General features: G+C 44.5%; 1 protein-coding gene across 13 annotated transcripts in view; it reads left to right on the forward strand.

The window, feature by feature from the left end:
• tenm2a (teneurin transmembrane protein 2a) overlaps positions 1–16,130 on the forward strand; it is a 216,804-nt gene that overhangs the window by 151,078 nt on the left and 49,596 nt on the right. For 8 of the 13 annotated variants that reach the window (XM_051954368.1, XM_051954370.1, XM_051954369.1 and 5 more), the window contains 2 exons: positions 206–412; positions 8,145–8,376. In XM_051954368.1, the coding sequence (XP_051810328.1) occupies positions 206–412; positions 8,145–8,376 (439 nt within the window). The remainder of the gene's footprint in view (positions 1–205; positions 413–8,144; positions 8,377–16,130) is intronic. The other 5 variants (XM_051954375.1, XM_051954376.1, XM_051954377.1 and 2 more) reach the window with 1 other exon arrangement.

A 16,130-nucleotide genomic window follows, 5' to 3' on the forward strand; every position in this document is an offset into this window, starting at 1 on the left:
TTCCAGAGATAAGAGAGAGAAAATCACCATTTTCTGTCATTTGAATGAACTGACCCTTTAAGAGATTCATCAAAGATATCCACATACCTCATTAAACCTGCCTGTCTGAACAGGCCTCTGTATCACTGTCAGTCAGAGCCATCTGTTTTGTCTAACGTCCCCTCCGTCCTTCTCTCCCCTCTTTTCTGTCCCTTCCATCCTCCAGGTCGCCCACTCCCTCCAACCTCTTCCTCCACCCTGCTCCCTCCGTCCCTCCCGTCCTCTTCGTCCGCCCCCCACCACCCCTCCCCCGGCCCGTCTCCACCGATCAGGGAATGCCAGGTGCCCCTGCTGGAGAAAAACTCCACCCACTCTCACCTGGAGCCCCACCCGGAGGACTCATACTTGCTCCGGGCCCAGCCCTCCTCCACGGGTAAGAGAGCACTCCATTCGGCTTCCATATCCTCTTCTTCTCTTCTTCATTTGCTTTACCTTCGCATCAATATGTCGTTCATCACCTGGGTCACTGCATTACCTCCTCATGTGTCCATTTCCTGATCTGATTTAGTTGTTGTTCAGGAAAATGCCAAGCGATCCCTCGCTTTAATTTAATGTCACATCTCGTTCTTGTCTAAGCATTTGTTTCTGCTTTTCTGCATTCCTCTGAAGTCAGCATTTGTTTGCGGGCACTGGGAATCAATCCAAAGTTAAGAGGCTCTGTTTGGTCTTTTTGTTTTATAATAGTAGGACATTTTAAAATGTAGAGTTGGAGACTTAAGGTAAAATCGGTCAGTAGTGGATGGTGTGTTTGGAGGACATAAATCATTTGATTGCAGTCATTCATGGGTAAATTTAAAATTTTATGGCTTATAGTTTAGTATGTATCAACATTAAATTAGAATCCATTATGTGGCATTGAGTGTATGTAAAATAGCTCCGTTATTTTTGGAGGAAACTGTTCCTAAACTTGACTTCTTTTGTGGCCCACATGACAATTTTCCAACTACAATTGGTGATTTTTTATCGGATTACAATTTAAATGTAACCCTCCCACCTTTGTCAGCTATTGCCAAAAAAAAACAATGATGCAAGTGAAAGCAACCCCGACACTCTGCAGAGTGCAGATTGGTTGCCGCTGAGTAGGTGTGCTTGTACTTATTTTCCATATGACATCAATAATCCAGCGGAAAGTGAAAGGTAAGGGGATGATGAATTTTAAGTGCCAGCAGGAGGATCAGTGTAGCAAAGACAAACTAGTTAGTTTCCCTGGCTCTGAGCTTCCTCTTTCATCATTGGCCTCTCTCTTGTTGGCTGTTACAGGCCCTGTGTGCTTATATCAGCACCTCGCAACTATTTTTCTCCCCCGTATATGCACACACAGAGACTTATACACACATGCAAACATCTGCAGTGATGAGTTTGTTCATCAGCACATGCATTTATTCTCAACAATTAGCTACCGTGGACCAACTGACTGCCTGTCCGTCCCTCTCTGCCTCCCTTTCCCGCTCTTCCCCTGTTCCTCCATTCCTCTGTGCATCTGCACTTGTAATCAGCAGATATATTTAGCAGAGGCCTGATGGGAGGGAGAGGGGTGGGCAGAGAAGTCCTAATGTGATTTTTGGTGGAATACAATCTATTGTTAATGGCGTTAGGCTCTCCTTTGATCCAGTATAAATCTTCATTAGGGAAGGCCCGGGTCCCAGGTTCAAGAGCAACGTGATTAGGAGGCTTTTAAAATGACGTTACATCAGCCTTCTAATTGGTTTACTGTTTGCTGGGGCAACATCAATCATTAGCCCAGTAACCGCACAGCAAATAAATTCACTCTGCCACTGACACCCTAATGGCAGACACTGGCAAAGAGGGAGAGTGAGGCTTGCAGGCACACTCTCTCTTTCTCTCATTCTTGTTCGCATACACCCACACTTTCTGTTCTGGGGCTTCTTTGCAGTCTCTGCTGAGCATGTACGCGCAGACAGCGAGCAAGAGAGACAAAGAAAGGCAAAAAATGAGAGAGAAGCAGGAAAAAGAGGCACAAAGAGGCAAATGGGAGCAGAGACAGAGAAAGTCAAACTTTGACTTTTGAAGTTGTTTAATGAGACATCTTGCATGAAAAAATCAAAAAGGAACGAGAGAAGAAAGCATCCAAAGCGCACCAGTAAAAATAGATGGAGAAAGCAGGCTGAGAAGGGAGACAGAGACCAAGACGCATAAGAAGTCAAAAGACACAAAGAAGAAAAAGGGGAAATGTGATTTTTTTTTTTGAAAAAAGGGTGAACTGATGAGAGCTTAGAGGGTGAAAGAGAGATATTTGGACTGAGGGAGAACAACATGGAGATGAAATTGCAAATTGCCACATTTCCCAGCCAGGACTGCTGATCTAATGGGTGCAGAGTGAGTCCTTGGCTTTGGGCATCCATTAAAATCGACCTAAATGAGTTTAGAGTGGCAGTCTGGCACTGCGTAAACATACACTGGCATGTAGGAAGGCTGTGAGCAAATAAAACACCTATAACCAGTAACTGTTTATGCATGTGTTGCGGATGTGCGTGGCCGTCTGCATGTGTGTGTTTGGTGTGGTCCTGTAGAGAGTGGATGCTGGGCAGGAAATGAGCCTTACCAAGCCAGGCAGAAACTGACCACAGCGAGATAATCCTCAGGAAGCTGCATGCTGTTTGGATGTGTGTGTTTGTGTGTGTTCCTCCAAAGTAGTCCACCATTACCTAAGCTAACAGGTGGACAGACATGACTTGTGTTTCCTAGTGAAGCATGACAGGTGAATGGGAACGGAACGGCGTTGCCAAGGATTGGCTGGGAATTGGTCTGTGAATGTTTATATGGGAATACTGTCTGGCTCAGAGCACCTGTCTGGGAACGCTCCCTCGGAACGCCAGGAGAGCTGAGACGGCCAAACGGAGCGTAGCAGATCGCTCCTGGAAAGAGCTAGCGTTAGCGCTGTCTCTGGCCATTCATTATGCATGGGGAACACTAAGCTATTTTTAGCCCGAGCCTCTTCTAAAGTGGCTAGCTATCCGCTGCCAGGGAAGCCACCTCAAGTCACTGCCGAAGCAATGAATGTTTAATGGCTTTGTTGAAACAAATCTACAGAAACAAAGGCACAACAAAGACACATTCCCTTCTTCTCCACTAATGTTATTCTTCCTAATGGTGCTTATGTAAGGGTGACATTTGCGCAGCAGTGGGATGATTTGTGCTTTTTTTTCCGTGCACGTCGCCTTATGCATGTGTGTGTGGGTGAAATGCACACATGCATTTCTGCTCATGGAGAGTGTTTGTTTTTGGCTGAATTTGATGACTCTTCTCTAGCGGATTATTGCCTCCTAATTAGACAGAGATGACTAGCCAAGGCAGAGGTGGTGGATGTGTGTGTGTGTGTGTGTGTGTGTGTGTGTGTGTGTGTGTGTGTGTGTGTGTGTGTGTGTGTGTGTGTGTGTGTGTGTGTGTGTGTGTGTGTGTGTGTGCAAATGTATGTCTATAATTTTTATCTCTATTTTTGTGCCCTTTTGTGTTGGAATTTAGTGTGTATTGGAAAAAAAATGTGTGTGTGTGTGTGTATATATATATATATATATATATATATATATATGACAGTTAACCCTCTTTGTCGCCACTGCGGGGGGCTTCTGCGCTCAACTCACCTCGAACTCTCCTTCTTCCGTGCTCAGCCTCCGAGCTCTGAGAAGAATGACAAATGAGGAGCATGTGACATTCGGAGACAGAGGACGAGGACGTATGAAGCAGAAGTGGCAGCGGCACATGGGAATATACCACTTTAAAACATGGGGAGCATAGCAATTAGCTCGGAGACAAGGTGTATGAAAAACAGTGAAGGTTGGTGCTGTGAGTTTTTAGCCCCCCCCAAAAAAAAAAAAATATGGGGGAAAAGAGGAAGCAGTGGAGATATGGGGCATGAAATAAAGAGATGGAGAGACAGAGGGGGAGTGAGAGGGAGCGAGGGGTGGGAGCTGAGCCCTGCAATGATCTTTTTTTAACTGCTGAATGGGCATTTCTTTCACACACACACACACACACACACACACACACATAGATGCACATCCTGCCCCGTGACTTTTCTCTGTTAACCACAGAAAATGTCAATAAACAGTATGCCCATCCAGGGCTGCAAAAACAAACTTGCCTCGGATGGATTCTGCTGCCAGCTGGCCACACATACACACACACACACACACACACACACACACACACACACACACACACACACACACACACACACACTGTGAGATTAATATGGTGTGGTGAGCCTCTGCCTCTCACTTGTGTGTGCGCGCGCAGTGTGTTTTACAGGGGGAAGGCAGGTTAGCAGACAGGCTAATGCCCTTCTGCTGAATGAGGCTTCTTTGAATTGGCGAGCATAATGAACTTCCAGGGATTAGTCCGAGCCAAACCCACCAGCTTACAGCTATGGTGCCCCCCTCCCTGCTCATCCATCCCCCTCTCAACCCCTCCATCTCCACTCCCAGGGGACCTTGGACAGAATAAACTGGGTCAGGCTTCAACAGCAGTCAGAAGGGGCTGCGAGCTTCTCCACAAAAAGTGGCTGCGAAAACAAAACGGAGAGCTGTTGAGAGAAATCTTTTCATGATCGCTGTTTGCACACACCGGCGAGTGAAAGAGAGAGGAAAGAAAGGAGGAAAAGATAAAGTGGAATAAAATGTGATCTGCTTGGCTGCTCACTAATTGCTCCATTTCCTTGTTGCATGTTTTGTCTTTTATCAGACCGGGTTCCTGGTAAAACGGTTGTTCCTATTAGCCTACCTGCGGGTTGTAGTTTAGCAACCAGACAATTCATCTGACTAAGTCCCCTATCTTAATTTATTGGACCCATTTACCTTTAGACTACTCGTTGCTGTGCACTGCCTGTGTTCCAGTGGTTAGTCAGATTTGTGTTTGTGTCGCCAGAGCAATCTGTGGTTTTCTCCAGGAGTTCTTGTATTTAAAAAAAAAAAAAAAGGCCTTGTACGTCGGCCTTGCTCCTTCAGGCAGACCTCACTTCTCAATGTGTTTGTGTTTTTCTTCAGCAAGCTCTAAGGATCCTTTTTATGGATTCGAAGTCTACATGAAAACGAATTTCTTTGACATCAATCTCCTGTGCTGTAGCGGCAAAAAGAAAGCAATTTGTCTCTAATCATAAATATTTTGCAGCACATCTAGAGAGGCTTTTATTTGAAAAAAAAAAAAAACTTTTTTCCAAAGGTTGTGTGACTTGGAAGAATAAAAGTATGTTATTTTTTGCTGTTGTATGTCTCAGCAATAACAAGAGTAAAACACTAGTAATGACAAATTTACACATTTTATTCTGCAAATATTGATTCGGTGGAGAATTAGAACTAAAAAAACAATCACGTTCGATCATGTAAAAATTCACTGCAGTTAACATGACAGTACCTGAAATTTCTGGCCATCCCAGGAGGCTATAAAAAGAGTAAATGCATAGAATTGCAGACAATACTTTTGTCAGAATTTGCATTTTTCTGACATTATCTCGAGACATGTAATAGAATTTGCTGCTAGATGATAGATAATAGGATTTCCATTTTTTTTCTTTAAGTCCATAAGTGAAATGTCTTTATTTCCAAATGTGAATCTCTGCAACAATACAGGATGTAGTGGCTGGATAGTTGAAGAATACGCTCTCCTGTTGGTGTAGGATGCCTAAGAGTGCACAACACAGGCAGATAAAAAATACCCACACACAGGCCACAGCAGTTCATGGAAAACTTGGGCTAAAAAAACCATGTATTCGTCTTCCATACAAGGTGTGCCATATATTATTCATCCGAATTTGAATGAAAAAACTGTTCAATATTTATGGAAGGAAAGTGAACAAAGGCAAAAGGCATGCATTTTTGTACGCAGATTTGAACACGGGAGACAGCGGGCTAGTGAGTGAGCAAAGGGGTGCCGACTTTTGTTTTTTGCATCTCAGGGACTGCGTCTTTCCCTGCATGTGTGCGTGCAAGCCTTTTTTTTTTCCCCTCCTCCCTGTATACGGCTTTTTTGTTGTGTGCATTGTTGATACGCTTAAGCTAGATAAAAGTATTTATGCAGATAGGATGCCGTAGGAGCTATTTCACATTTATAGGGGCATTGCAGGGAGGGGAAGTCAAGTCAAATTTATTTATAAAGTGCTTTTAACAAACAAGGTTTATCTCAAAGTGCTTTACATTTCGGCAAAGGACACAAACAAAATGCAAATAAAAGCAAGATGAAAGAGAGGGGAAACAATCCTCATGAAGAAATGAGGCTGTATAGGAAGCAGGAGGAGGAGGAGGGGGGAGTAGAAGGCATAAAAATCGCTGCAGACTTTAATATCAATTTACACTCCGCATGTATGATGCAAGAGTTTAGCTTTTCCTGCAGGTGTCTAACTGTGTATATGTTTGAATACGCATGTGAGCGTGTGCATGCATGTATGTGTCTCGGTTCCTCCCAGGAGCATCTTTGCATGCTCAAACAGATGTTTTGTGTCGCTCCCATGTAGCTGGGGTCAGGCCCCATCTTTCTCGCATCTCCTTCCCCTCTTCTCTCCTTTCATGAGCATCTGTTCTTCACCGCCATGTTGGTGACACCTGCGTCCCACTGGTATCGCAGAGGAATCAGGTCACCTTACAAACTGGTTGCCATTACAGCTGGAGTTGCAGAGAAGCTCGCTGCCCCTTATCTGCTCTAAACACCCATTTACAGGAATGGAAATGAGGAGACAGCGCTATAAATACCTTTAATTCCTCGATGTGTTTGCATTATGCGCTTGCAACGTGCATTCGTCTTTTTTGTATTCGTCCTTGTGTGTACAGCTGCTATGATTTATTTTTCTTAGGAATCTCATGACTGGTAAATATCAAAGCAGAAAAGCGGTCAGGAGAGTGCAACTCACAGAGACATCTCTTTGCGTCTCGCGTACTGTTTCTTTTCTTATCTAACTCAAGAGAAGATGACAAATGGAGGAGGGCAAGGGTGATCAGACTGCCTGACAAAGCAGTTGCATTTGTTTTCTTCACCTCACACGTATGTGTGCATACGCACGCTTAGTCCAACCTTTGATCAATACGAGAAAGGCAATGTGCAAACAAACAGTCATTATAATGCATTCCACGCTCAGATGTGTAAAATAATGATTGAAGTGCAATGTCTAGTATTGATGAAAGAAAAAGCAAACTATGTTGTAAAGCCAGAACTCAAAGCCAAATGTAAGATCAATGACTGGGCGCTTTGCAGTAATATCAACATTTCCATTCAGGCAGCAGCAGAATGAAGGTCTGGACAGTTTGTCATGACATGTTATAATTTTTTTTTCATTAGATGTGTGGTGTTGCACCCGGCAGTGTGTGCACCAGAAGAGCTGCAGTTGTTTCGGGCCGTCTGTACTGTATTGTATGTGGTTTATCGATTTTCATGTGTGAATCCGCACACAGATGCAAACACACACACATGCTGCAGATGGGCTCAAATCCCCCACTGATTCTCAGAGAAAGAGAGGGAGAGAGGGAGAAAGGTGGTGTGTGAATGGGTGTTCTTGTCTGAGTCATCCGAGTTTGTTTTTCAGCTCTCTCACTCAACAGTCCATTAGCTCATTGTTGGAAGAGCTGGTATTGGATTCTAGCTGACATGTTCCCCCAAGTCTGAGAGCAAGAGATGAGGGCGCATGCTGTGCTGAGTGCTCTAATATTCTCTTAGTTGTGATAAAGAAAACTGGGAAGAATGAGTGAAAGTGAGAGAGGGATGTGAGTGGAAGACCTGGCAAATAATGAAGATGGACAAATCAGAGAGAAATGCGGAGCAAAATGTGAAAAGATGATTATCGAATTCTGTGTATCTATTTAGCTGGAATTTCCTTTTCAAATAAGTTATCGACCATTTGGAAAATGTGACACCAACACCGAACAAATGATGGCAGAGACAAAAGTAGCACATAATGGAATGTTAATGAAGTTATTTGCTAGCTGGAGAGCTTTGCTTTTGACATACTGAGAAATAAACAGCAAATATCAAATAGCATTTCTGTTCCACTTTTGGATTTGTACCATTTTGGAATGAAATCCTCGATTCCTTTAATCTTGGACTCTCTCTTTGACGGAAAAAGTGTATCTCCTAAATTTCTCTCTGGACTTGTTTTCTTTCAGGGGCTGCCAACCACCACAGTCAGTCCACACTACGGCCTCCACTGCCCCCTCCACACAACCACCACACCTTGTCCCACCAGTCTGCCAACAGCCTGAACAGAAACACCCTGAGAGGGGGACGAAACCCCATCCACGCCCCGGCTCCCGGCACTGGAGATGGTCCGACCACCCCCGAGTCAGTCCAGCTACAAGACAGCTGGGTGCTCAACAGCAACGTCCCGCTGGAGACCAGGTCAGAAAAAATTTGTTCTCGCTTGTGTTTTTCTCCTGTTTTTACAGCGGGCAAGTTTACCTGTTGTTGATATCTGGATCCACTTACAGTAAGCACAGCGGTGGAATAAGACTTGAGTAATCAATAGCAAGGAATGAAAGGTCAGAGCTGTGCTGCTTCAACAACATTCCCGCGAACACAGAGTGATGGTGTCAGACAGAAATGCCAGGAAAGAAAATAAGAACTGTGAAAGTAGCCCTGACACACTCAGGCGAACATAAAACTTGTACAGTGAAGAATGTTAAGAATACAAAATCAAATAAGGGAAGCAATCTTCATAGTGACCTGGGAGAGAAATCAATTCAAGGCCAGCGTGAGGAGGCAAAAAAATATCACTTAGGTCAGTTCCACACGATATTGCAATTTTTTTTTGCATACATTCATGAAATTCTTGCTGGAACCTTTGTGATGTAGTCTGATGGGGTTAGTTCGAAAGCTACCACGGCTTATATGCTAGCATAACTTCACAGCAACAGTTTCACTTGCCAGCCATACCATAATCGCCTTCTTTGCTGGCTTGCTAAAGTACAAATGTTCATTCAGGAGGTACATTAGCTATATCTCCTGCTCTGGTGTTTTGGAAGACATAACACAATAGGATAAAAGCTCCATTTTAGACCTTCCATTCCTTTAGAGATTAGCATTGTCGGAACAGTACAAGGCACAGACCCACAACTCAAAGAATCCTGACTATAAATCTATGGAGAGAATTCTGTATCAACAAAAATGGCAATGGTACCACACATGCCCCAACCCGCCCACTAAAAAGCCAATCATCCAAACCAGAAAACATGCAGCCAGTCATGCAAACACGGTGTCTTTAAACTGTGCTCATGGATGGAAATATTTTATTTTGGGGCAAAATCACCGAACTTTTAAAGCAGTTTTCAACAGTGACTCTCTACATGTAGTTTTTATGTCCTGGCGACCATTGAATTTGCAGCGATAGCTCTTCATATTCTTTCACACAAGTTTCTAGTCTTGTTAGCTCGAAATAGCTGCCCAGAGTTCGACCAAGAGAGCTGCCAAATGGCAAGACTTGCCTGTAAGGACTTTGCCGTTGTTACTACAGTGTCTGGCTTTGAGAACACAGTGGGGTGCAGACCTTTTCACCAGCAATGCAAATCCACCAAAATCGAAACACATCGCAAAACTTTCCTCCAGCGCACCAAGCAATATTCACCAAACATGAATAAAGAATCAGCAGGGGAAAAAAAAGTGATTTAAGCCAGTCAAAGTTTGCCATAGTCAAACTCTACCTCAAAGCACCACACAAATTATTCTGCCTCCACAAGTGAATCCACTTATCATGGCAATTGCACTGGAATTAACTGACTTGGTATTTGGAAATGTTTTCTCTCATAAATGCTGCAGTGATTGGGTCCTTTATGATTTTTTTGTTGCTTTACACCCACCTAATACCATTTTTTTCATTAAGTCAGTCATTGCTTGTCTCCCCCACGATGAGTTCATACATTTACCATTCTTCTTGCGACAAATTGTTTGAATGCCTGAGAAACTGATGTCCTTGGATACTCATCCAAGGGAGTGATACAGTCGCATGGATGTTGCGGATCTGAGGCTAAGAAGAAAGGCAGAAGATCTGAACTCCTAACTTGAACAGCTCTAATTTGTCTCTGGAAGACTATCATAGTTTTTTTTTTTTCAAACACCATCACAAGTAAAAGATTCATCTATACTTTCAAGTTCACTGAGCAGCCACAATACCACAGAAAAGCATGCAAATGTACACAGTGTTGCTGAACATCTCCCTTCCTTGGTTTTATGTATCAATCTGCAAACCTCCAAATCAGAAGGAAATTTGCTCTGGTGCTGTGATTCACAAAAGTGTGCATTCCCTACCTCGTCTCCAAGCAGGACACTCATAAATGGTTGACATGTATCAATGCTATTATGCTTGCAACCTGGAGTGACAAAGCGGGAAAGACAAATCATTTCACACACACTACACGTGTGCTTTTGCCAGTACACAAAGAACACTTACCAGGCAAACAGAGCATTCATGCAGCGTATTACTATTTATGAGGCATGCAGTGAGAGGGACGCTGCCTGCATGCTTGCAAGCATGCGCACGGTCGCTCTCTGAGCATTTACTCTGCAAGCTGTAGTTGTGTTTCTCCTGCTGGGCGCTGGGGCTTCCGGCTCTGATGGGCCCGGGTAGGCTCCCCAGAGTGCTGGCCCTGTGCAGTATTTATGAGGCCTCACCATGTTTAATTCAGCCTCACTGATCTCAGGTCCATACTCAACCTATGCTGATGCATCGTGCCAGTGTGCATGATGGGTAAGAAGCAGTATGCATAGACCTTTGAAAAGAAGCTATTTCCAGTTGCAAGTGCTTATCAAGACCTGTTACCACGGTGACATGTATGCCATAACATAATTTGAGGAGAGGGTAGATTCTTGTGATTTGCGCTGCTGCAAAATGACACACTGATCTGTGATGAAACCAAAATAAATTCATGAATCCTCTTTCCACTGCAGCTGTCTGTGATTGCCATCTCTAGAGATTTAAATGAAGCGTCACATACACACACCCACGCTGTTGAGCCCTTCTGCCGCGCCAGTATTTGGTCATGTTCAGGTGGTGGGGTTGGGCATGGCTCCGAGCCTGTTGCTGCGAACGGAGCCCAGAGCGACGCACAGAGTTTCCAGCTCCGCCCTCCAGCCCAGATTTGGGCCCTCCGCTCTGGTCCAGACTGTGGCGGAGGCTGGGTGGGCTCGCTGGAGCTGCTGGAGCTTGCGATTGGGTCCAAGCCAGCCGGGCAGAGCCAGAGAGTCACACCATCCCTGAGCTGGCAGAGGCTGCCCTCCATCTCATTATAACCAGCAGCTCGATGAGTAACCTGCTCATGTGAGGGAGGGAGGGAGGATGTGATTGTGTACATTTGTGTGTGTCATTACGTTCAAGCGTGTGAGCGTTTTTTGTTGTTTTTTTTTTTAAACTGCGACGACTCCCCAATGTAATCATATGTAAATCTTGGCATTTGTTGTCCACTCATTATAGTAAACGTGAGCGTGCGCGCGTGCATGTGTGTGTTTTGGCTTGACCCAGCAGTGTGACCGCGCTGAGAGGATGAAGATTGATCACCTAAGAACACCCCGGGATTTGGATGACTGGCACAGAAGGAGAGAGATAGAAACAGACGAAGGGAGGGAGCGGTGATATAGCAAAGAAATATAAGTCGGGAGAGTGGCGGGGGGGTGGGAGGGAGGATGGAGGGGTGTGTGAGGGGGTAAAGGAATGGTTTACGGTAGAGGAGGGAGAGATAAAGAGGGAGAGAGAGGGAGAGAAATGGAGAGAGGTGGTGATTGAAGGAGATTGTTTTGGGGAGTGTGTATGAGAGAAGATAGAAAGGCAGAGGAGGGAGATTGGGGGCCACAGAACATGGATACATCTACCGGTGTGAGATAAATGACTATAGATGGCTGATGCCACTCTATATGTGTGTGTGTGTGTGTGTGTGTGTGTGTGTGTGTGTGTGTGTGTGTGTGTGTGTGTGTGTGTGTGTGCGTGTGTGCGTGTGTGCGTGCGCGCGTGCGCGCGTGCCTGCGTGCCTGCGTGCGTGCGCGCGTGCGCGCGTGCCTGCGTGCCTGCGTGCCTGCGTGCCTGCGTGCCTGCGTGCCTGCGTGCGTGCGTGCGTGCGTGTACAAGAAACAGAGACAAAGAATGCATCTCTCCATGCGAATGCAAGCGCACATGTGTGTACATGTGTTGCAGCGTTTTGTGAGAAAGCACCTGATTTCCAATCGGTCCCTTGGAGCCTCTTGGCTGCCTGATGCCAGGTTCAATCTCTCTCTGTGATCTCAGGACATTCCCCTGCTCGCTCCACTGTAGGCCACAACTCTAGGGGAGAAATAAGATCACCGAGAAGGTTGCAGCATCTCAATTTATCTGGTAAGAGCAGTGGAGGATGCGGTGGGGTGGGGTAGGGGTTACTGTAGGTTACTTTCAAATGCATTACTGCGGGGACAGATACGAAGATGCTACCTGTGGGAACCACAGAATGAAGAAGAGGACGAGGGAGGACAGAGGAAAGATTCATTCCCAGCCCTGCAAGCATTAATGTGCATTAGAGAACTGCTTAATATCATGCAGTTTATTAATGATATGAGCTTGCATTTATAAAGTATAGTGTAACCATAATATACAACATTTTTATCCAGAAGTACTACCATAATAAACTAAGATCTCTTTTTTTTAGCTGCACTTTCACTTGTTTCAGCAATTCATTTTAAAGAGTAAGCAAATATTAAAAAGTTTCTCCCAACCAAGTAGCAACTATCACGGCTTGGGGCTGAAGCCAGTGCAGCACTACCTTTCAATGCCACTAACAGCTGAGAGATGCTGATTTCAAAACATATCAGGCTCGGAATATTTCCCATGCAAAAATATTCGAAACACTTGGGTTTATTTTTTAGTCATTAATTGGTAAAATAAATTAGGCTCGTGGTCATTTCTCAACTGTTCCTTTTTTTGAAATAAATAAATAGATTAAAAAAAACAAAATGCAACCTAGAAAGCCTCATTATTTCAGGAAACAAACAAAGCTAGATGAGTGCTACATTTAGTTGGGTTTTTTTTCTTGCTTTTTTACAAACATCAGTCACTTAAGAATTTCCTCCTGTCCTTCATCAAAGCAGCGCTCGGCGAATGAATGCCACTGTATCCATCTGTCGATTGATTTTCCCACAATTGTAGTAGGTGAGAATTCTCTGGACGCCGTCCTTGAGCATCCTCCGCTCCACAAGCCCTTTGTTTCATTCCCAGATCAGACTGTTTTCCAGTCACCCCCGTATCTCGTCCACCTCTGTTAATTGCTCTCTGCGTCTGATGATGGTTCTCGGAGTGCTATCCTAAGCAACCACATGTTTGCGAGAGCCGAGGAAATGAACAGTGTGTGTGTATGCGTGTGGGCGCACAAAAGCGTGTGTGTTTGTTCGCTCAAGGGGAATGCGAGCTTTGACTTCCTGCTAATTACCCAGCATGCTCTCTGTTCTGTGGTTAATTGTCCAGGTCCTGTTTTCTCTCAATGGGGAGCAGGGTTGGAATGGAGTGAAAATGCATCCTCCCTTCGTCTCCCTGTCCGTCCTCTAATCTATAGCCTTCATCTGCATCTTCTGTTTTTCGCCTATGCCATTTTTTGTGCTGCGAGGATGCAAATCAAACAGGGCAGTCTCATGAAATACGTGAATTTTTACTATTTGTGCGTGGGTGGGCGCCTATGTCTAAGTCTGTGTAAATTAAGCGTCAGCGTGTGAGAGAGCTAGATTTTTGCTTTTTTCTGTATGTAAGTGTGTTGCATGTGTAAGACAGGATGCATGACAACGAGGTGGCACCGGTTAGGGGGGGTCTCTGTCAGCTTTCTCTAATTATGTGTGACATTTCCATGCTGGACCACTGTCAAAAATCTCACAACATTCACACGCAAATGCACACGCACACACAAAACCGCGCACTCACACACACCCCAGCCTAATGATACAGAGTTGTGATTGCCGGCTGCCTGCTATGATAGAACCCCTCCATAGTCCTCCGCAACATAAATCAATGTCAATTACCTCCCCAGAGCACATTAGACACTTTCCATTCCTAGTCGTAATTAGTATGGCCCATAGACATATTCCCATCCCACACCAAGCTCACAGTGGAGCTTCTGCACACAAACAACAAAGCCAGGGAATGAAAGGAATCCGCTGCCCAAGTTCAAATACATACCAGCACATCAAATCATATGCATTGTGTTGCATAGAATGCAAGCAATTCACCCGCTCACCCTCTCCCTGCGTTCACACATGCATTAGTATTGTAATTAATTACTGCTGGCCTTGCCATCACAGAGTGCTTCAGCGACTGTGGAAATGAGTTGAAGCAAAGACGCATGCTGCTTGACCTTGGAGAGTGTGTGTGTTGTGTGTGTGTGTGGGTGTATATATATATATATGTGTGTGTGTGTGTGTTAGCTCAAATCCACACGCTTGCCATGTGCTTCCTTGCATTTGGGAGCATATAGGTTTTTGCATGCATAAAAAATCGATGGCAGTGACACCGAGAGTGTGGTATTTTTAGACAATAACCTCATATTTCTTTGCGTGCCATCCCTTCATGCTCTTTCAGCCTGTATCTGTCTAGTGGGTTTTTTTTCCCCCTCCCTTCTCTTTTGCCTATTTTCCTTGGTGTCACACAGAATACCTGACAGGTAAAGGGAGAAGTGGAAGGAAAGGAGAAGCTGGAAGAGGGGGGAAAAAATGAGTAGAATCCAGCAGGATACCAATCCAACATTCAGTGGCATGAAATGATGAGAGAGAAAGAGAGAGGCAGACACTGAATAATTGATAGAGTGAAACGGTGCTCCCGAACCAAATCTTCATGCTCTGAGCACGTTACCTGTTTTTCACCAACTGTTTTTAGAAGAGCAGACACATGTTTAGACACACAGCAGTGATTAAAGGCATCAAAATGATATGAGACCGCAAAGCACTGTTTGGAATAGAGAGCGACCAATCCTGTAAAAGTGGTGGCTTATTACTGGCCACGGTTAGCCTTGGCTGAATAAATGACACAGTGGGTTTACAGAAGAGAGAAGACAGCGCTGACACACATCTGTGCAGATATGACTCATGTGTCTTGGTCTGGAGGCAGAGAGGAGTCACAAATGTGGTGACTTAAACTCCACTTGACTCCACTTGACAAAGAAAAACACCAATGACTCATGACTTCTCTTGGCTTTTGCTGTTTTTATTTGGAGTGACTCGCTATCCTCCCAAAGTCCAAATATTAAAAATAATGTAAGAAGGAGCACTGCAGGTTAACTCCTTGTTTACATAAACAGCAGATAGAATCAACTCAGCCTTGCAAACATGGAATGCATTAAATGTGGTCAGCTAAATGCTTTCACCTGAGGTTTTGTAGTCCAAGTAATAATTAGCAACTGAAAATGGCAAAAGGGCAACAGATGCTGCTCACGTCGGTGCTGCATTAAATGTCAACCTCCTGCCACTTTGGGGCATTGTCAAAAATTTGTGGACAACCTGAAACTTGGGCTGCTTTTCTGTGTGATAGTGCGGTTTATTTCTCCTTTTGTTGGGCAATGAACACCTTATTGTAGATATCGTATTGTCTGCAGCCACAAGCAGAAGTGAACTTCTGCTGGGGTTAATGCCTTTCTGGTTCTAACCGTCCTTTTAACCAATCAGTATTCACCCTAGGTGTAACATCATCACCAAGGGGCATTGTGCTTTTGCTTTGTTGGAGGACAAGTCTCTGTCGCCTTTTTGTTGGTTCAATTCCTGTAATCCTTCAGTGTGCATAGACAGAGAGCAGCACAAATGGACACTAATGCAGAACTATAAATCACCACAACATTAGCCGTCGATAATTAATAAATGGCTAGAAGTAACGTTGTGTTACATCCGTTCCTACTTACATGGCTTGAAAGACGAATTTGAGGTGTTAACATCAAATTTAGGTCATGAGACTTGTTGGACTTGACTTGGATTTTGATTGAAGACCATATTAGTGAGATGTACTTATAATTTATGAAGTAAGAATTTTGCCCTGCCTCTTCATTCTGGATTCTCCAACCATAACATTCACTGCTAACCATGAATATCGTGTCTCGGGAGGTGTTTGGGCCATCACCAAGTTATTTGCTTAGTTTTGCAAACCTTGTAACATCCTAAAGAAGAAAACGTCA

The sequence above is a fragment of the Acanthochromis polyacanthus genome, chromosome 10 (genome assembly GCF_021347895.1).
Source record: "Acanthochromis polyacanthus isolate Apoly-LR-REF ecotype Palm Island chromosome 10, KAUST_Apoly_ChrSc, whole genome shotgun sequence".
NCBI lineage: Eukaryota > Metazoa > Chordata > Actinopteri > Pomacentridae > Acanthochromis > Acanthochromis polyacanthus.